The following is a 20,988-nucleotide window of genomic DNA, read 5'->3' as shown; positions in this document are numbered from 1 at the left end:
AATTACACATCTTGATGTTTTTAAATATATATATATATATATATATATAGAGAGAGAGAGAGAGAGAGAGAGAGAGAGAGAGAGAGAATGGAAATATTACATACAGAATAATTTCATATATGAAAGTGTCATTAGCAATAGCTATTGATTTCCTCTAGTTGCAATACTTGATGAAGGGTATATGAGAAAATGCAATGAATTCCCTACATTTCAAGGATCCTGGAATGATGCAAAACGTGGAATAGGGCCACTTTGGCCTCAAGGAATTGTAAAATGTAGTTGTTATTGAGAAATAGCTTTCATTGGGTTTCTATCCCTCATGGTTACAAAGAAAAATAAAAGGCAATTTTCTATTAAACCAAAGAAGGTCTGGCAAGGTTCTCTGAGAGAGAATCATGAAGCGTTTAATTCCACACAAATCTCAGCCTCAGTCAGACCTTCCATCTGCCCATTGCCATGCTTATTGCTCCCCCCAATGGCCTGCCCCTATTCGGTAAACAGTTTTTGCTGTTCAGTCTCTAACATAACTGGAATGACATCAAAGCTGAACAAAAAACGGAGCAAGCCAATAGAGAGCTACTTTGAACCCAGAGATCATCCCAGGAAGCTCATTGGTGGGAGATTCAGGTAAAAGCAAGTACTTCTTCACACGGTCCATCGGTAAACTATGGAATTTGCTACTACAGGATGTATGGATGGCCATGAATTTGTATGGTTTTAAAAGGGGATTGGATAAATTCATGGAAGCGAAGGCTATCAATGGCTACTACTCCTGATGGCTTTATGCTACTTCCAGTATCAGAGCACTATGTTGTGTACACCAGCTGCTGGGGAACATGGGTAGGAGGAAGCTGTTGTGCTCATGTCCTACTTGTGGGCTTCCCACAGGGAGCTGGCTGGCCACTGTGTGATCAGAATGCTGGACTGTATGGATCCTTGGTCTAATCCAGTAGGGCTCTTCTTACACTCTTAATTAAGAGAAACTTGCTGTAGAACATGCAAGATATCCTACATCCTATTCCTCTGCAACATCTTCAGGTTTGATAAACAGCCTTCACCTCTCCCCGTCCTTGTAGATGCAAGTTAAGCAGCATTTCAGTATTATTTATTAACATATTTATATCCCTCCACTCCATTTCAAATGGAAATGCCCAAAGAAGCTAACCTCAACAGTTAAAAATGATGATGTTTAAAAGCATCAACAAAGAATCTTGTGGCACCTGTTAGTCTTTCAGGTAGCGCAAGACTTTCTGTTGGTTTTTCTACAAAAGACTATCCTGGCTATCCCACTGGAGAGACACACTGAGAGCAGCAGATTAAAAAGAAACAGTAAAAAACAAACACAAAAAACAAACCCTGAAGGACACGAAGTATAACAAGTTCAACCATCAGTCACTCTAAGACTTGCCAGGATAAAAAGATCTTCATACAATGTCAAAAGGCTTACAATCAAAGAGGGGGCCAGACAGATCTCCCTGGGCAGGAAGTTCCACAGCCAAGATGTCGTAATAGAGAAAGGCCCTATAGCATGTCCCCACCAACTTCACCTCAGATGGCAGCAGCAGCAGGACACACCGAAGGGCCTCCCTAGCTGATTTAAGTGGATGGACAGAATCACATGGGAATAGACAGTCCTTAACATTGTTGTGAAGAAACAGAAAACACATAGTTCTTGCATGCTTTTCCTCCACACCAGGCAACGAAGCAAGAGAGGTTAATTCGTTCAACAAAATGTTACTTTATGGCAAAGAAGAAAAAAGAACGAAAAAAGAAAGGGATTTGTGTTGTTGTTTTTAAATTGCAGATTTACAAACTGCTTGAGACAACATAATGCTTTCTCCTTTTGATCCTTTTTCTGTTTTAATTATATTGTAGTTTAGTTCCTTTCCTTCCTTAGTTAAACTAAGAGTAGAGACTGGATTAAACACTGAGCAACATAAACTGATATGCAATTGAATTATGTTTAACTGGGGAATGCTGTATTTAATCCTTGTCTACGTGAAGCTTGGTACAGATTCTAATTCCTTTGAATTCACTAATATGAGTTGTGACTCATAACTGTATACAAGATGTTGAGGGACTCTTGTTATTTCTGGCCCGCTTTTGACCAAGGGAAGAACTGTTGCAATAATGAATTTGCAATGTCTGTGTAGGCTGCACACAAAAGCTCCCTCTGGTGACTTGAGGCATTGCTTATCCCTGCCTGATGAATCATTGTGGTCTACAATAATTTCTCCCAAATGGGTAGGGGAAGTCAGATATATTGCAGCTGTAGTGCTTTGGCTGGTCATCCTAAATCTATCCCACAATGCATTTTATTCTTCTTCTTTGGTAATATAAATGAAAACAATGCTGGGAGTGATGAGGCCCTGTCATCATACGATGAGGTGGTGCTTTAAGAGGGAAAAGGGGTTGTCTGGGCCCCTTTCAGGAAAAAGTCATCTGTCTACTAGGAAAATGAAAGTTAATGCAAAACTCTTCCCCCCCCCCCCACAGGGCAAACTGCCATCTTGGCCCTGTGGAGAAGAAGAAGGACCGAGGGGACAGGAGCAGGCAGAAGTAACATCGGGGCCTGCTCCTGCTGGACTCTTCCCCCACCCCCACAGGGCAAACTGCCATCTTGGCCCTGTGGGGAAGAAGAAGGACTGAGGGGACAGGAGCAGGCAGAAGTAACATCGGGGCCTGCTCCTGCTGGACACTCCCTCTCTCTCTCTCTCTCTCTCTCTTTCTCTCTCCTCCCTCCCTCCCTCCCTCCCTGACTCCTTTTCCTTGTGTGTCATGTCTTTATTAGATTGTAAGCCTGAGGGCAGGGACTGTCTTTTTTGCTAAGTGTAAGCCGCTCCGAGAGCCTTTTTTGGCTGAGGAGCGGGGTATAAGTATGATAAATAAATAAATAAAATAAATAAAACAATTTGGCTGCAGTCTTCTGCTCAATCAGATATACATGAAGTAAATGGGATAAAAGCATGACTTGCAGCTGAAATTGCGAGTTGCAGCTGAAGGTGTAAGTTCAGTGACAAAAGTTCAAGAAACAGGCTTGACATGAACCAGGCCAATTACTTTCTAGATCAGGGATGGCCAACATCCATATTTACAGGGGTCATTATATTCTCCAGACAGTGGTCAGTAAAGGGCTTCCCTAGCTATGAAGAATATACACTCCAGAATATCTGTCTCTTACTACTTCAGCACTTTTCCCTCCTCTTTTCCTAAAGAGAAAGGTTTTTACCAGAACTTAATTAAAATTTGGTGCCACCAGTTGATTATCTCCATTCTGGATGAATGCATACAAGATATAATACCCAGGCCCAAGCTACACATTATGTTAACTGTGTAGCATAATCATTTTGTTTACTTTAGTGTCAAAGTGTGTGGCCCTGGTTGGAGTCAATGGAGGCTCCCCCCCTTTTTAAATCCCTGTATTGAAGGGGAATTTCAGGAATAAAATGGGTAGGGTACAAGGAAGATTTAATCCTCTGCTCACAGTGCATGCTGGTCCCAGTCTGAATTGGGTCTGCACGCAGTTAAGAAAACTATCAGGCTCAGCTATAGGCTATGAAATTAACGTAACATGTAGCATAACCTTCAATTTAAAATTTATGGCCATATTATTCTCCCAATAGAGGCAAACCTATTTCCTGCCAAAATCAAAGCACCCCATGAGTGAAGGAGGACCACCATCAGCCCTGTAGAGAAGCCAGTTTCATCAGGTTTCTTCTCTCCCCCAGCAGTCATCCACCAGTCATTCCATCGGACTGTAGTTGCAGGAGAGATAGGAAACGGGGCCAGTCCATCTGCTCAGCTGAGAACAACAATTTATAGCTCCTAGGGCTCATCTACACCAAGCAGGATATTACACTATGGAAACGGTATGAAAGCAATATATAAAAGGCAGGAGCCACATGACTGCTTTATAGAGGTATTGAAGCACACTGCAGGATCTACACTACTGCTTTATAGTGGTACTGAAGTGCACTGACAACTGTTGGGGCCCATGACACATCTACACCAAGTAGGATGTAACACTGTGAAAGCGGTATATGGCATGTGTCAATGGGCCCCAACAGTTGTCAGTGCACTTCAATACCGCTATAAAGCCGTAGCGTGGCTTTTGCGTTTTATATACTGCTTTCATACCACTTTCATAGTGGAATTTCCTGCTTGGTGTAGATGAGCCCTACTCTCTTTGAATTTGTATCCATTCCAACCAGTCTTGATAACAAGGCCATCAACTTCTGACAGCGTAGCAGGCATTATAGCATCACACCTGTACTACAGCTGGTTGTTATAAGAACTGTGTACCATTAAGAATTGGTGCTTGCGTTATCTTTTCCTCCCCCTACCTCTAATCCCTTTTCTTTTATTGTCCTGTCTTTTTAGATTGTAAGCCTTAGGGCAGGTACTGTTATGTTTTGCTGATTTGGAAGCCCTTCTCTCTGAAGAGGGGATATAGTTGCCTTGAGCTCCTTTTTTTCTTTTTGGTGTGAAAAGGGAGGACATAAATTAAATAACTGTATTAAATAAATAAATACACACAGAAGATGTGGTTTTATGTTTCTTGAGCAATGTATAAACTATCATAATATTTAGACTCAGATAGGAATTACACATTATATCATACTGGATGAGGACTCTTATGCATGCTTGCATTACAGCTGGAAAAAAACAAACCCTAAGTTCTTTTTTTAAAAAAATGTTGAATATTCACCATATATATTATCAGAATGTTCACATTTTGATGCCAACAAGTTCTGACAGTTGATTTCAATATTTGATATCACTCAATATTTAATTGACAGTTGGCATTTTACTGTGTCCGATAGCTAACATGCAAAATTGGCATCTGACAGCATTGACTGATGAAGGTTTGAATTATGAAATCCATTGGTTTTGTTGTAGGACTGTCCGCTTGCTTAACAGCACACTGTAAGCTCATTCAGACAAATTATGCTGTTCAATGTATTAAACAGCTGCAGGGGCATATTGAGATAGTCCTACATCCGACTGAAATAATACTATCCCATGGAGGAAACCAATAATTCTGCAAAATCTTGCATTGTCATCTGGTAGTCACTTGTGCTGCTGTGCCTTAAAAGACCAGAAACAGCTGTGAAGAATGAATTCCTTTTGATTTTCAATCAATGTTTCTGGACCAAGATGAAACTACTAATCAGTTCTGTGAAGTTCACTTTGTTCCAGTCTATTGATTTAAGTTCTCTCTAATATGTTCTGAAGGTTATCAAGTGCAGAATGTGGGTGGAGTTTATTTCTTCTTTTTCACTGTCTCCATTCTTCATCTCACCACCCTCTTCACAAAAGACATATGTCCTCTATTTTTAAATTCTAAAGTCCTCCATGGTTGGAATTTCTAATCTAATATTTTTATTTATTTTATTAATTCAATTTATAACCCACCTATTGACAAAGTACTCTAGGTGGCAAAATATGTTAAATAGTCTCCTGATGCTTTGCTACATTCTGAAGATCCACAATTTCCTTTCCACACAACCTGCTGGTCTTTTCACATCTTCTTTTCTGATGGCCTCCAGGCTTCCTAGTCTACAACACTGGTGCTGAAGGTGACTTTTGGTGGTCAGCATCCAGCACTGGCAGAAACTGTCCTACCATCTGAGGTGGGAAAGTACACATCCCACTGCTGGCCGTCATTAAAAGGTATAATGCCTTCCAATTGCTAGTCCTAGCAGCCCTTCCTCTGGAAGCACCCTTTATGAACTCGCAGTATTAAAATCTTCACTTTTTATTTTGCTTCTATCCCATCTCACTTCAATGGAACTTAAACATAATTTTACTACATAATATTTTTAAATCCAATAGCCTACCCCAGGGGTGGGCAGAAGACATCAGTGTCTGGCAGCATTACAGCCATTACAGGTGTAATGTTTTAGATTTTAGATGTTCTGGATTCCCAGAAGCCCCTGCCAGCTTGGTCAATGGTCAGGAATGCTGGGAGTTGATGTCCAAAATATCTGGAAATCTACTTTCTGCCCTCCTCTGGCCTATCCAATCCATGTATTAGAAACGTTTGGCAAAGGCAATGCACTCCATCTCGTTGCCTTCCTCTATTAAGTTTGAAAGGGAATGCTATATATTGATGATTCTATCCCAGTTCTGCTACATCTAATGCTGAGATTGGCACAGCAACCAACAGTACAGTCTTCATTTTTTTGTACCAGCCAGGACTCACCTTTAACCATAATCTACAACATGGGACTCATTTTTTTTAACCATCTCTCTCTCTCCCCCACAGTCCCCATGACCTATGTTTTCTTCTCCATTTCTCACTCAACTCTATCTTTCACCCTCTCTCTTTCTCCTCTGAAGAAATCTTTTAAAGGTGAAAATAAAAGTAGTGTGAGCCATCTTAAAGGGTGTCTGTGTGTGAGGGCAATAGGAGATGGGGAGGTAAACCCAGTTACAGTTCACAATGTACCAGATAATGTACCAGTTGAGTACCAGTGACAGAGATTAAGCGCAAACCCTGGCAAGCAAAGACTCTCCTATTATGAAGGTGTAATCTTTTATGTCTTGCTGACCTGTGAGTAGCACATGGTACTGGAATATGCGCTGCACCACTTTCAAGAGCTGATGTTTCACATTCAAGGGACTGCCACCATGAAACTGCTGTCCTCAAAAGAAGGAAAAGAAAAAGGAGGGGCAAAGGTTAGAGTTCGAACATCCATAATCAGAAAATCATTTATTTATTTCGTTTCTATACCGCCTAATAGCCAAAGCTCTTGGGATAGTTCACAAAACTTAAAAACGCAAGGTACAGTGTAAAATATAAAACATGGAAGCTTAAAGCCACAATATAAAACCACAATACAAAAGTACAATCAAAATAAAACTGAGCAGCAATGCAGATATTTAAAATACAGATTTAAAACAGCAGAGCTAAAAGGCTAGGAGGATAAAATGCTAAAATACCAGAAAAATAAGAAGGTCTTCACCTGGAGCTGGAAGAAGTGAACCGTAGGTGCCAGGCGAACCTCTCATTCCACAGCTGGGGTGCCACAGCAGAAAAGGCCCCCTTCCAGGTAGCCACCTGCCTCACTTCCTTTGACAGGGGCTCATGGAGAAGGACACCTGAAGATAATCTTAGGGTCCGGGCAGGTACATATGGATGGGGCTGCCAGAGGAAGTGTGTTGGAGTGTGTTTGGGGTGCGGAGTGGGACTGCAGAGGTCTGCTTTTCTGCAGCTACCCCCACCTGTTTGATATCAGCCTAAACAGCTGCTAACCATCTGCTCCTTCTTCCTTCCCAGATACAAAAGGGCAGGGTTGCCAGGAGCAGTACCTTGGCATCACGCAAAGTGCGACGCAAAGTGCGCACTTAGCGTCGCACATCAAGTCACGCAGAGGAGCGCACGCTGGACCCACCATATTGCCTTCTCGGATACTTAACAACCAGCTCAAAGCAGAGGGAAGCAGCTTGAGGAACATGAACAAATGTGGATCTCCAACTGCTCCTTTTTAGCCAGTGCTCTCTCTTTTATACTATTTTATATCATTCTACAATTTGGTATAATCAATAATCTTTCTAGGTTTAAACAGCTGGCAGTAAACACCTTTAAAAAGGTTTCATAGTAGCGGCACATATTGGTAATATCCAGGAGCTGGCTGTTTGCACATGAACCTATTTTCAACATGAACCAGACATTAACTTTTCATGATGATTTATTTTGGACTGGAAACTGATATTTAAAACTACTCTTCCCAAACCTGTTGCAGCTGAACTCATCAGCAGGGCAATTCCCATAACTGGGGAGTGTGTTGGACTGCAGCTCCCAAAAGCCAATGGCCATGCTGGCTGGGAATTATGAGAGCTAGAGTCCGACACATCTGAAGGGTGCAACGTTGGGGAAGGCTTGTCAAAACGGAGATTAAATCCCACAAAACTACAGATTTCAAGTGGAATATTGAACCTTGCATACCATTACTACGTTCTTGAACTGCACCTTGCTGACTGGGGCCAGCTAGAGGGATCCTGCCATGGGCAGGATGATGAACAGAATGCATGAATATCTCAAGGCTAAAATGAAAGTGAAGAACTTTCCCAGAAGAACTTGACAATGGGCATGTCTACACCTGCCTTTTTTCTAGAGATCATCCCGGGATCGTTCCTGTGCATCCAAATGACACACAGAGAGATCATCCCGGGAGCAGACAGGGACGATCCTTCCATTTTCCTGGGATAACCCTTAGGTGTAGAAAGGGCCAATAGCGCTGTACTAAATCCATTGAACAAGTATCTCTCAAATTGGGTTCATGTCCTTTGAATACACTGTGGAGGTCCGAGACTCATTCAGTAGCCTACCACAGGGGTAATGGAAAAAATGAACGTCACATCATGACTATTTGACACATCTGGTGAGCCACGACCCATGGATCTCAACACTCTACTGTTCACAAATACTATTAAAAAGCTAAAGGGCCACTTTGCTTTGGAAATACATGCCAGGATCACAGATGTAAATGCTGAGCAGGAAGCAGGCTGTTCTTTTCCTTTCAGTATATAACTTTTGGCAGCAGTTTAGGACCCATTAGCAAAAGAAAACTATTTCATTTCCCCAAAACAGCAGCTTAGAATATAACCAGCAGCATGGAAAAATACACACCAGCTTGGCTGAAAAAACAATTAGGCTCACCATCATATGGTTCAAGCGGCTCAGAATACTTCCTCACAGTTCTGAGTCAACGGGTGGCAGGAGTTGGGTCACTAACAGAGAACCAATCCTGAATGAAGTCCAACACCAATTTAGGATTATTTTATCATTATTTATTGATTTGTTTAAGACTGTGTTTCTACATTATTTTATTGGTTTTTTCATCTTCTGTATTTTTGTTTTGTGGGAAAGCAGGATAAAAATAATAAATTAAGCTTAAAATGCTATCGTCATCTGGATCCACCTTTTCCGCAAAGCACGTGCAACTGAAACAATTGCACACTGCTTCCCCTATTTACCGCTGCTTCTCCTCTGTTGTTTCCTGTGTTGAATTTTAGATTGTAATCTCCTCAGGGCAGGGATTTTGCACACTAGTGGCACTAGTTTATTATTAATACCACTATAATATTGGAATGTTGTTTTGGAGCACAGGAGAGTGGCAGAGACAAAGGCTCAGCAGCACCTTCGATTACTTTCATACAAGACCTCAAAATGCTCTTTGAGCACATTTCATGTTTTCTGGTGGCGTTGCAGTGAAAGGTAAAAGGCATCTTTTGAGTTCCTGATCATAGTGCAATTGCTAGTGATGCAAGAAGCTTGAGATGCTTCCAGATGGGGCTTTTATTGCACCATTGCTCTGCCTCATTCAGGGAATTTTGTGTGTGTATCTAGATGACATCATATTCCATTCATAACCCTCCTGTTTTTTCCCTTAATTTCTTCGGTCTTTTTTCTTACCACAAAAAATCCATTGAGAAAAAGATGGAATAGCTGCATAATGCCTAACTGGTAGTGCTAGGAACCATACTTCACACCCTTGGATTTTATCATATTTAATTTTGATCAGTTTCCAAACCTATATACTTGGGATTTGCTGTCCTTCTCCCCTCTTTTAAATGCAGTTAGTATTTGACTACTTATTGCTATGTGGATGCTGTTCTGAGTGAGGAGAAGATCAACGATACCCAAAAAAACACACAGGAAGCTTCTGAGTTCAGATTTATGGCTCAAATAAAAATCCCATTAACTCCAATTGTAGCTGAACTGAGGGGCAACACACAGGCTAAGACAAAAGCATTAACACTGCAACTTTTATCCTTTACTTAATATTAGAGGCCATGATGTCCCCATGAAATACATTCTGACCCTGCTTCCTGGGGCATTGCGAGAGAGATGGGCACAGTAAGAACTATTGATCTGAAACACACCAAGGCATCTTCCGAAGAGCTGTACTGATTTATGGGCCAGACAATATGCGCAGGATTAAGGCAAGGCTCTGAATGACTCCCAAGGGAGCTCAGCACATTTAACTGCCATCCATAAACTCAAATGGAGTCAAGACCTTTCTGCAAGAAGAGTCAGTCCCTAACTTCTGGGTCGGTGGACTGAGAGACTAGTAAAAGTTTGGGTATATACTGTATCAGGACTGGGTAAAGTAGATTCTGAACGTGTATTACTAGGGATGAGACGAAATGACCTCCCTAAAAGTTCATGGTGAAAATTGGGGACTTCTGGATGTCACTTGGAAACAACAACAGGACAGAGCTATTGCCTTCATATCCTTCTTGTGGGCTTCCTATAGGCTACGATGGGCACCAGAATGCCGAACTAGATAGGTCTTTGGTCTCATCCAGCAGGACTCTTCTACTTGCCATAAGCAGTGGCGGCAAGCCCTTCCTATTTTTCTGTTTTCTTGTACATCACAATGACTTGCAGCAGTAGAAGTAAAATGACCACTCCTTATTGAGAGGCTGCTATTTTCTTGTGAAAGCACTGTTCTGGTACCCCAGAATGAGAGTAGCCCTTTCAGTTTAATGAAAGGACTGAGCATGTTAGGAGAAAGAAAGAAAGAAAGAAAGAAAGAAAGAAAGAAAGAAAGAAAGAAAGAAAGAAAGAAATTCTAAGGGGAGCGGAAATGCTTTGAAAACATATTTTCTGCCTAGAGAAGGAATCCAGCAAAAATGTGTTCAAGTTAGCTCCACCACACATTAGGCCTTGCTAGATCTACCTTTAAATCCGGGTGTGTAGAGGGGCCAGCCCGCGCTAGAAGTAGCACAGGCTGTCGCTCCTGTCTACACGCAACACGCGACAGGGTCTAGGAAAGGCCAGTTGTGTCCGCCATATCCTTTCCGGTGGCGATACTGCAGTCATGAAACTTTCCTTTTTCTAGGGCCCCAACCCACTGTCTTTGATACAAGGAGTTTTTGGCTCTGGTAAATAGAACACCTGGGCAACAAGAAGTACAGTCCACAGGGTTGCTTAAATTGAGATAATCCCAAAAACAATGTTTGCCATATAGAAGTCTGCATTTCCCAGCAAGACCTTTGCACAGCAGCATATTTTGATTCTTAAAAAAAATCCACCACACAATTTAGACAGTGAAATATCCATGGGCAAATGTTGATGAATGTTTGTTTTAATGAATAATCATTATTAATATTTCAGATGGGCTGCAGAGGGAGACATAATCCATATCTCAAAGAGGTGACAGCCCAAGCAACATTAAAAATACAACGGCCAATTTATTCTCATAACCTTTTCTGTCAGATAAATAAATATTACTACTTCTCCTACCCTATCCTTTACAACTGGAGCAAACTGATATACATTAAGGCTGACATTATATGTGCATTTGCACCATCAGAAACCACACTGCCATCACAGCAAGAAGCAGAAAGGAGTGTTGAAGAATGTATTATATTTCCTAAATCAGGAACGGCATGGCCTGCGATGACTGGCAATGGACACCACTTTCAACACCTTAGAGTCATTGATGAAGTTAATGTATGTAAGCCGCTCAACATTCACTCATGCATTTGGCACTGGTGGATATCTCCATGATGGAGGTGTTCAAGATCCCCTCTTGCAAGTAAGCTGCAAGAAAAGGTTACGTGTGCTTACTTGGACTTTTCATCACTTCTAAGCACAAGTGGTGTGAAACACAACGTGAACAGTACAGCAATTAAAGAGAATTAAGGATCTAGAATGTATTTGTTAAATTCAAATAATTATCTATGTGAACATGGCCCTAACAGAGATGATCCTGGACCTCAGTGGGGTGAAGCGACCTATTTCATGCAGGACCATTGGGGAAGAGAGAGTAGGTGATAGCAGGAATTGGTGTCAATAGCATAGCAATGTTGGCTCTAGGCAGGCCCGGGGTGGGCTGGCACTTGGGCTCTGCTTTAGACAGCAAAACGTCTTGGGCCAGCACTGGACCTTACTGAGGTCTGGTGACTTGGATGTGAAAGTCTGGGGTTTTGAATATAAGTCTTGGGTTTCCCTGCTCCAATATAAGCTGAGTAACCTTGAGCACTAGGTCTCTACTCCTCACTGAAAATGGATGATGATGATGATGATGATGATGATGATGATGATGGCTTTTGCACATTCTAAATACCAGAGCAGTCTTCCCCAATCTGGTGCCCTTCAGGTGTGTTGGACTACAGCTCCCAGAATTCCCAACCAGCATGATTGGTAATGATGAGAATTGCAGTTCAGCACATCTGGAGGGCACCAGATTAGGGAAGGTATTGTTACAATATAATTTTGCTGTTAATTACAGAATAAAGTTGTTTTTCCTTCTTCCATTTAGAAGGGAAAAAAAGGAGGCAGAGGCATGAAAAAGTAGAAAGAGCAGCAGGGTGCTGGAGATGGTTAAGTATAAAACAGGACCAAAAATGCTGCCAAGAGATCTGATCAGTTATCAAAAGCCAAGTTACAGGAATGTGGGGATAGAGGGAGCAAGAAATATATAGGCATCCGTATGTCTAGTATCAAAGATGAGGTGCCCAGTGAGCAGCTAATCTCTCTGATTTAGAATTCTTGCTGCTTGCCTCTCTACAGCCACTCACTACATGTAAGAATAGAAGATCACAGTTACATTGCTTTCGCTGTTGTTGTTGTTAAAGCATGTGGAATGATCTCCCCATTAAGATCAGATGGGCTGGAGTGCTTCCACTGAAAACTGAAAACTTGTTTGCCGAGCCATTTTCCTGAAGGCTAACACTGTCAGCTACCCTTGGTTATTTTAATAAGATTGTATTGCTTTTATCATGGTTTCATTTTTTTTAATGATTGGCTTTATTGTATTTTATCATAATTTTATGTAGAAAACCACTTTGGAGTGTATTTATTTTTAAATGAAAAGCAGTACAGAAATTCTCTGAAATAACACATGCATAAAAGGAATAGGTGACACTCGTTCTTCTTACACTTCTATGCTCACAGGAAGGTGAGCACATAACCTTTACATGTCCTTGTTTTCCTCTAGACTTACCCCCCCATCTAAAACAATCTCTGAACTGAGTTATCATGACCACCCCCCATGCCCAGTTTAAGCTCTGCTGAAATAGAAGACAGGCTACCTCAGGGAGGGAGAGCAAGAGCAATGAGGTACACAGCCACGAATTAGTGTGAGGAAAGAGCCGAAAGGGGCCTTACCTCGAACTCTCGAAAGACAGCATCCAGCTGGGAAGATTTCAGACGGCCTTCATCCAGCAAAGCCAAATTCCTGTCAAACTGCATAATGTAAGCCGTGTGGTGCCTGAACCTTGATTCTAGGGAGAGGAAAACGTCGGCCACTTTCTGATGTTCTTCCCTATAGCCACATAAGAACAAGCAAAGAAGGAATAGGAAAGCTCCCTCAGGCCTACTCCATGCTGCTTACAGACATTCCCGTTCATTAGCTTTTCATGACATATCCCAAAGGAATTGGCTTGTGAAGAGCAGTCCTTGTTTCCACTGCAGGTGTACATGTCTTGCAATGTTCCGATCTGAATGCAGTCCAGCAACAACTCAGTAAACCTTTTGACTGCAAGGGAATTATCACACACTTGGCAGGATCCAATGGGTTGGATCCAGATTTAAGCTGGATCAACTGTGCTGGTGGAAGTAGACTCCCCCCTCCATGGCTTTCCATGGCAGACCCTCGAGCCCCTGAAAAGGCAACACAGGAGTCCCTGTTGAATAAGCAAGGTGAGATGTGGAAGGATGGGCAAAGGGGCATTCCATGAGCAGAGCCCTTCTTGTTGTAGAATGCAGAGCCTGGATCTAACCCAGGATATGGCTGGTTGGCTGCATTTGCCTCGATGGAAGGAAAACAGGTTCTATTTATTTTAAAAGTTGACACCTTATCCCTTTTGGTTTGTTTGTTTGTTTATTAAGTCACTGGCAGAAGTGGACTTCCTTGTCCCTTAAGCCATCAAGGAAGTGCACAACAATTTAATACAATTAGACCTTAAAATGATAAAAACAACAACCAAGAACCTTGAAAACAGTAAAACACTAAAGCATTAAAACAACTACATAATTTAAAAGGCTGAATTAAAAGGATGTGTCTTCACACCCTTTTAAAAGCCAGGAGAGTGGAGGCAAAGCATAGTTCTTGAAAGAGAACACTCCTCAAATTGGGAGTGACACAGGAGAAAACACTTTCACTTGCGCCTGACAAACTGGTCTTTGCCTTCAAGAGGGTCTCTCCTGAAGGTCTTAATAACTGGGCAGGATTATAACAAGACAGGCAGCTCCTTAGATAGCCTAAGCTGTTTGGGACTTTAAATGTTAAAACCAGCACCTTGAATTGAGTCTGGAAAGCAATTTGCAACTAGTGCAGGTCTTTCAGGACAACTGTAACAGAGACCCAGTGTGGTGTAGTGGTTAGAGTGTTGGAGTAGGACTGGGGGGATCCGGGTCCTAATCATGAAGCTCACTGGGTGACTTTGGGGCAGTCATTGACTTTCAACCTAATCTACGTCACAGGGTTGTTGTGAGGACAAAATGGAGAGGAGGAGGATCATGTACATTGCCTTGGTCTCCTTGGAGGAAAGGCAGAACAAACAAACAAACAAACAAACAAACAAATCCCAGTACTATGCACTAGTTAGACACCTAGCTTCCACATTGTAGATTTTGCCTCTCTCCCTCTCCTTACACAGATATTGTACAAAATCTCTATGACCTCCTTTCTACTGCTAGAATCCTAGTGTTCCAGCAAAAGGTATCTCCTCTGCTGTTCAGTTAGAGCGACATCTAGAATCCATTGAAGATGAAACCACTGAACCATGTTTGAGTAGCCAAATATATTATTCTTAAATGCATCATATCTGGATTAAATAATGCTATCATGTTTCTGTGACAGTTATAAAGGGAAGGCATGGGGAGCCTCAGGCTTGCAGGACTTCCCCATCTGGGCTCCCAGCCCATCTGGCCTGCCTCTCCCCAGGTTCCCCTTTTCCATGCTGCGCAGTGAGAATGGGGCTCCCTTGTTAAGTATATGAAAAGAAATACTTGCTTAGTCATTAAAATTGTGTGTGTATGGCTATCTCAGGGTTAAACAGAGAAATTCTATCTGTGGGCAATTACCTTGAGATAGAGGCTGTTCTGGGAACCTTGCCAAGATTCTAAGTTAGCCTCATCACAGCTGTATGTAATGTAGATAAGAATTGTGTAAGATGTGTATATAGTTTCTCACTTGTGTAAAATGGAACTGATCACTGCTCTCCGATCACTGCTTACTGATCACTGCTCTCTGATCACTGCTCTCTGTGTATGCCTCAGTGTGCTGATCTGAACTGATCTGAATTGGACTGCACAGAAGCCTGAAGGAAATAAACCAGCTCTGCTGTGTAAGACCTGCGTGATGTGTGTTTGTTTTCTGAGCACAAACAGAGTTCCAGAGAGAGAAAAGTTCTGGCACAATAACCCAACATCCCTGTGTCCCCTTGCTGCACAGAAAGGCAGCAAACTGCCCATGGGGTGACGTGGAGATTACTTACCAGTTGAGAACCTTTTCTTCCAGCTCTCCCAGTATTTCTTGGTGCAAATTGTAGATTTCTGGGATCTCATTCAACCCTTCCTTGAGCTTTGCTTGTTCATCGTCATTGTCATCCTCATCTCCCAGCACTTTCAAGATGGCTTCGTGGAAATCCTGTGAACACATTATTTGGAATACTGTTTGTAGGCTGTTTGCCGAACTGTACTCCATATCTTGCTTTCTATCATCTTCAAAATCTGTCCTTCAGTACCAAAACTTTTGTCCATGTCTTAAGTCATTTCTCCTCTTGACTAATGTTACTGTCTTTCCCTCCTGTTATCTCACTTTTCTTCCACCAAGTTAAGGCCAATTCAAATAATCGTTTTCTGATGCCATACAGTCTTTTGATGTGGTGCAAGTGACCCTATGCCAACAGCTTACAACCCTCTCAAAGAGGTGAGGCATCATCTCGGCACTGAGGTGCTTTCATTTGGGTGCCCCTCATGTGAAATCAGAGAGAACTGGACCAGGTCAGACAATGATCTGGTGTTTGTTTGTTTGCTCACAATGTTATTGCTAAAGAGAATCTTTCTGCTAAAATCATCACTCTTTTTCTATCACCACAATAATATCACCTGTCTCCAGAAGTCTCTTCACAAGCTTTCTTAACTTTATGCATCAAATTTCAGCTCCTTGCCTTCATATTTAAGACTTTAGAGCAGCCTTCCTCAACCTGGGGCGCTCCAGATGTGTTGGACTACAACTCCCAGAATGCCCCAGCCAGCTCTGGGGCATTCTGGGAGGTGCAGTCCAACACATCTGGAGCGCCCCAGGTTGAGGAAGGCTGCTTTAGAGCTTGGACAGCAGACTGAGTAGGCACAGAGGTCATCCGGACACAATCTTCCCCACTATAGATGGTGAGGTGTTTTGTATTTTTATAGTAATTTAAAGTATAGTAATTGGATCAAGGATCTGTTTTCCACAAGAGGAAGGGTTCCGATCACAAAAAATCCCTCTGCCTGTTTTTGGGGAATCTCCCACCACAGCTCATCTCCTGACTCTCTGTGTAGCCTTTTCAGGGGGATGCAGGGGAAAAAAGGGACAAGGATGTCCACTTCTGCCAGCAACTTGATTCAGCTTAAATCTGGATCCAACCCATTATGTCTAGATTTGTATTTATCCATGTAAATAAGTCTACGTAAATTTTATGCAAATCAGTGCCCTTTTTTTGGTGATGTATTTCTTTTTTAAGTGGCCAACCAAAGAGGAAGTGTAGATTGAAATCAGAGCATGCAAAGGGAGAAGAGAGGGTGAGGAGGGAACTATGAGATGAAGACACAGCCTCAGTGCCAAATCTGACCCATTATTTTATTAATTTATTTATTTACAATATTTATATATTATTATTATTATTATTATTATTATTATTATTATTATTATTTATTTATTTATTTATTTATTTATATAGCACCATCAATGTACATGGTGCTGTACAGATTACACAGTAAATAGCAAGACCCTGCCGCATAGGCTTACAATCTAATAAAGTTGTAGTAAACAGTAAGGAGGGAAAGAGAATGCAAACAGGCACAGGGAAGTGTAAACAGGCACCGGGTAGGGTGAGGCTAACAGTATAGAGTCAGAACAAACTCAATATTTAAAAGCTATAGGGAAAAGAAAAGTTTTTAGCTGAGTTTTAAAAGCTGTGATTGAGTTGGTAGTTCTCAAGTGTTCTGGAAGAGCGTTCCAGGCGTAAGGGGCAGCAGAAGAAAAAGGACGAAGCCGAGTAAGGGAAGTGGAGGTCCTTGGGCAGGCGAGAAGCATGGCATCAGAGGAGTGGAGAGCACGAGCGGGGCAATAGTGTGAGATGAGAGAGGAGAGATAGGCAGGAGCTAGACCGTGAAAAGCTTTGAAGGTCAGCAGGAGAAGTTTATATTGGATTCTGGAGTGAATTGGAAGCCAATGAAGAGATTTCAGAAGTGGAGTGACATGGTCAGAGCGGCGGGCCAAGAAGATGATCTTAGAGGCAGAGTGGTGGACAGAGACCAGCGGACTGATGTGAGACGAGGAAAGGCCAGAGAGAAGAAGGTTGCAGTAGTCCAACCGAGAGATAACCAGTGCGTGAACGAGAGTCTTGGCAGAAGAGACAGACAAAAATGGTCGAATCCTGGCAATATTATACAGGAAGAAACGACAGGATTTAGCTACTGCCTCGATATGAGGAATAAAGGAGAGCGAGGAATCAAATATAAAGCCAAGACTACGAGCTTCCTTGACCGGAGAGAGCGTGACATCGTTGACAGTAAGAGAGAATGAGAGATGAGGAGAAGGTTTAGGAGGAAAAACAAGCAGTTTTTCCACACTCTCCATCCAAAAGTTTTTGGAGCAGTGAACAACAAACAGAAGAAAAGGATAAAAACACCAATTTAAAAATTACTATTTTTAAAAGAACGAAGTTCTCATAAAACCTGAGTTTTGGTAAAACAGCAGCCAGTCATTCAAGGAAAGCTTCCTGAAGGAACGATGTTTTCAGGAGATGCCGGAAGCAATACAACTTTGGGAATTCCATAGGAAGGAGGCCACCACACTGAAGGCTCTTCTCCTTGTGGACTCCAATTGGACCATGGGTTCATGTGGAACTACCAGGAACATGCTGGTTCATGGTGCTCTGTGCTAGTATTATGTTCATGGTGCTCTGCACTAGTATTTGAATAAAAATGCCAACACTACTGTCTTTATCCTTCTTACAGTAACAAAGCATGGTAGGGCTTGTGCAGAGAAGAGCTAGCGGAGTATTTCTATTGTGCCTGGCCAGTAACCTGCAAAACTAGTCATGGGTATAAATTCTCTTCTTTATTCCCCTGGAGCGGATACGCTTGGAGAGGACTCTGAGCCAGGCAGCTGGGTGTTCCTTGTTCTGGCCCAGGTTAAGGCTCTCGCAGGCAAAATTTCTCATTTTCTGCCAATGTAATCTTTATGGGGAAAATAACTGGATCTTACATTGTCTACAAAAATAAGTGTACACTGGGGGGAACGGGAAGCACATTTTAAGCTTCTGCTCGCACTGGAGGACCATATGGAATCACTTAAAAAAACAACAACATCCAGTGCTTTCCCAATCCTGTCTTTGTATCCCAGTAAAGCATGGAAGTGTCTGGAGATTTTATTGCACAAGAAAGAAAGAATAAGTGACTGAAGGAGGAAGAGTGGAAGCTGTTAACTGAAGAGCCGGCTCAAAAGAGATGCCCTGTGAAAGTGCGGAGTTTGAAAACTCCCAGTTGTTCCTCGCTGAGGGCAGCTGCAGCAGATGTGGATGTTACAAAGTTTCCGGGTTCCATAAGAAATGATTATCTGTCCTGATCTGACCTTCCTTTGCTGTTTGTGTTGGAGGGAGAAACACCATTAACGCTTGCAATAGACCAAGCTACCTGGAATATCAAACGACACTAGCTAATACCAGGAATATGCCTGGTAGGAAACATTAGCAGGATTTGGCCGTGGAAGGAGCGGTATTTCCAGCTGACCAGAGGATATCCTGTTTCTTTCATTACGTTTTCATGACAGGCACTTTTCCTCTTGCCCCTTCGGTCACTCTTTTCATGTGTCACATGGTTTTGTACTGTACATGTATGGTTGCTTCTACATTAGCAGCTTTCCCTGGAATTGCCACCCTTTCTTCAATCACACATCAATGTTAAATGGTTGCATTCCATTGTTTGTTGTTTTGTCCTACCATGTCCCCCACCCCCACCCCAGATCTGATTTATGGCAATTGATTTATGCTGTTGCAGTTGGGGTTGTAGCAAAGTCCTGCTACAGCTTTTAAGTTTAAAGTGAACGTTTCCTACTTGCAGGTTCAACCTGTTTTATTGCTTTTCTGGTCAGCATGGCTGGGACACTAGTGCTAAATTAACCCTTAATTTTCCTGTTTAGTCAACTCTAATCCCTTATCACTGGGGAGGGGATATATTAAATTACTAGTTTATTTCCATTTCTTTTTCTGTTTCATTATAATGGAAATAAAAGAAAGGAAAAAATAGAATGGAACAGGCAATTTAATACCTCCCCAAAGGGGACAAAAGCTATCTAAATAAGAGGCAATTAAGGGGCAATTCAGCTGCCACATTGCATATTCTACCCCCACCTGGGAGTTGTTGTATAAATCCCTTGCATAACCCATGGTCTGCTCTTTAACTCATGGTCAATGAATTCTTACAACACAACTTAGTAGAGTTGGAAGGGGCCTATAAGGAAGCCTTCCTCAATCTGGACCCCTCCAGATGTGTTGGACAACAACTTCCATTATCCCCAGTCAGCATGGCCACTGGAAGGCACTAAGTTGGGGAAGGTTGGTATAAGGAGTGAGCTAAAATTTAGGAAGTTAATGGATAGGTTGGTGGAAGGGAATGCAGCTGTTTTAACAATCCATTGAAAGCATGAGATTCAGTGGAGTTAATAGAAATAGCAAGACCCCCATCTTCTCAACCATTTCCCAGTCACTGTATATAGTATGGGAAAACATGATGTGAAAGGAAGAGAATGCTCTAAAAACTACTGTGGCCACATATCTCGTCCAAGGATGCTATACTTGATACACTGAGGTAGCAATATAAAATGGGTTTGACAGGCCGCAAAAATCAAACACTCCTGCTTTCAGTGAGTGAATTCTAAATTTTATGGGTGCTTTCAGAAACCACATTTCCTTTCCCTAGCAACTACAAAGCACCAAGTAAAAGCGAACCTTCTACAGGATACCAATTCCTCCACCACAACTTTACAGCAGTGGGTGAATTGCCCAAATGTTTGCCCCATTTCCTTCTATCTTCCTCTACCATTAATAACAGTGTACATCAAAATTGTGTATTTTACTTTGCCACTTTACCATGCGTCCTGTTTCCAGTCTTTCAAGCAACCGTAGAGAACCATAAATACATTCCAAAAATATGCAGCCCTTTTGATCTCAGATTAGTTTGGCCTGTTACTCTGTACTTGGGCTGTGCAGGGACCCCCCGATCCACCTTGGAGGCTGACCCAGAGCCCCCAAAGCAGCCCCAATCCACCTCGGGGCTGCCTCGGGGGTTCCCGACCCGCCTCAGCCGAGGCAAAATTCGGGCCCTCCGAGGCGTCTCGGAGTTTTCTGGGTGCTGGCTGTGCAGGGATATGCACTCAGTCTCTGGTGCTGGTTCCATCACTCTGAACCTCTTGAGTAAGAGTGAAAACAGAAGAGGAAGAGCACTATGCCGTGTCTTGGTGACATCATGTTATCATTTCACATTAAAGGCGAGGGATCAAATCTTGCACACAGTATCCAGATCAGATACAATGAAAGAGAATTCTCAGTTCACACGTCCCACTTCTTCCAAGTTGTGGGGGGTGGGCAGTGGGGCTAGCATGGCTGAGGGCCTCCCAAATGCTGTGGTCAGCAGTGGTTTGTCTTTTTTAACTTGAGTTGCTTTACAGTGCAGCCACAGGGCAGTGAACACTTTCCCCCACTGACTCTCTGCAATGTACCTCACTCTCCAATGTTTCATGGCATCAGAGCACATAAATG

General features: G+C 42.4%; 1 protein-coding gene across 1 annotated transcript in view; it reads right to left on the bottom strand.

Annotated features, from left to right (window-relative positions):
- FGD5 (FYVE, RhoGEF and PH domain containing 5) overlaps nucleotides 1-20,988 on the bottom strand; it is a 178,803-nt gene that overhangs the window by 41,912 nt on the left and 115,903 nt on the right. The window contains exons 6-8 of the mRNA XM_063121407.1: nucleotides 15,460-15,611; nucleotides 13,127-13,283; nucleotides 6,555-6,642 (exon numbers count right to left, since the gene is read on the bottom strand). Of these exons, the coding sequence (XP_062977477.1) occupies nucleotides 6,555-6,642; nucleotides 13,127-13,283; nucleotides 15,460-15,611 (397 nt within the window). The remainder of the gene's footprint in view (nucleotides 1-6,554; nucleotides 6,643-13,126; nucleotides 13,284-15,459; nucleotides 15,612-20,988) is intronic.

This window comes from Elgaria multicarinata, chromosome 3 (assembly GCF_023053635.1).
Source record: "Elgaria multicarinata webbii isolate HBS135686 ecotype San Diego chromosome 3, rElgMul1.1.pri, whole genome shotgun sequence".
In the NCBI taxonomy this organism is placed as follows: domain Eukaryota; kingdom Metazoa; phylum Chordata; class Lepidosauria; order Squamata; family Anguidae; genus Elgaria; species Elgaria multicarinata.
This window is presented reverse-complemented; position numbering and strand designations above follow the sequence as displayed.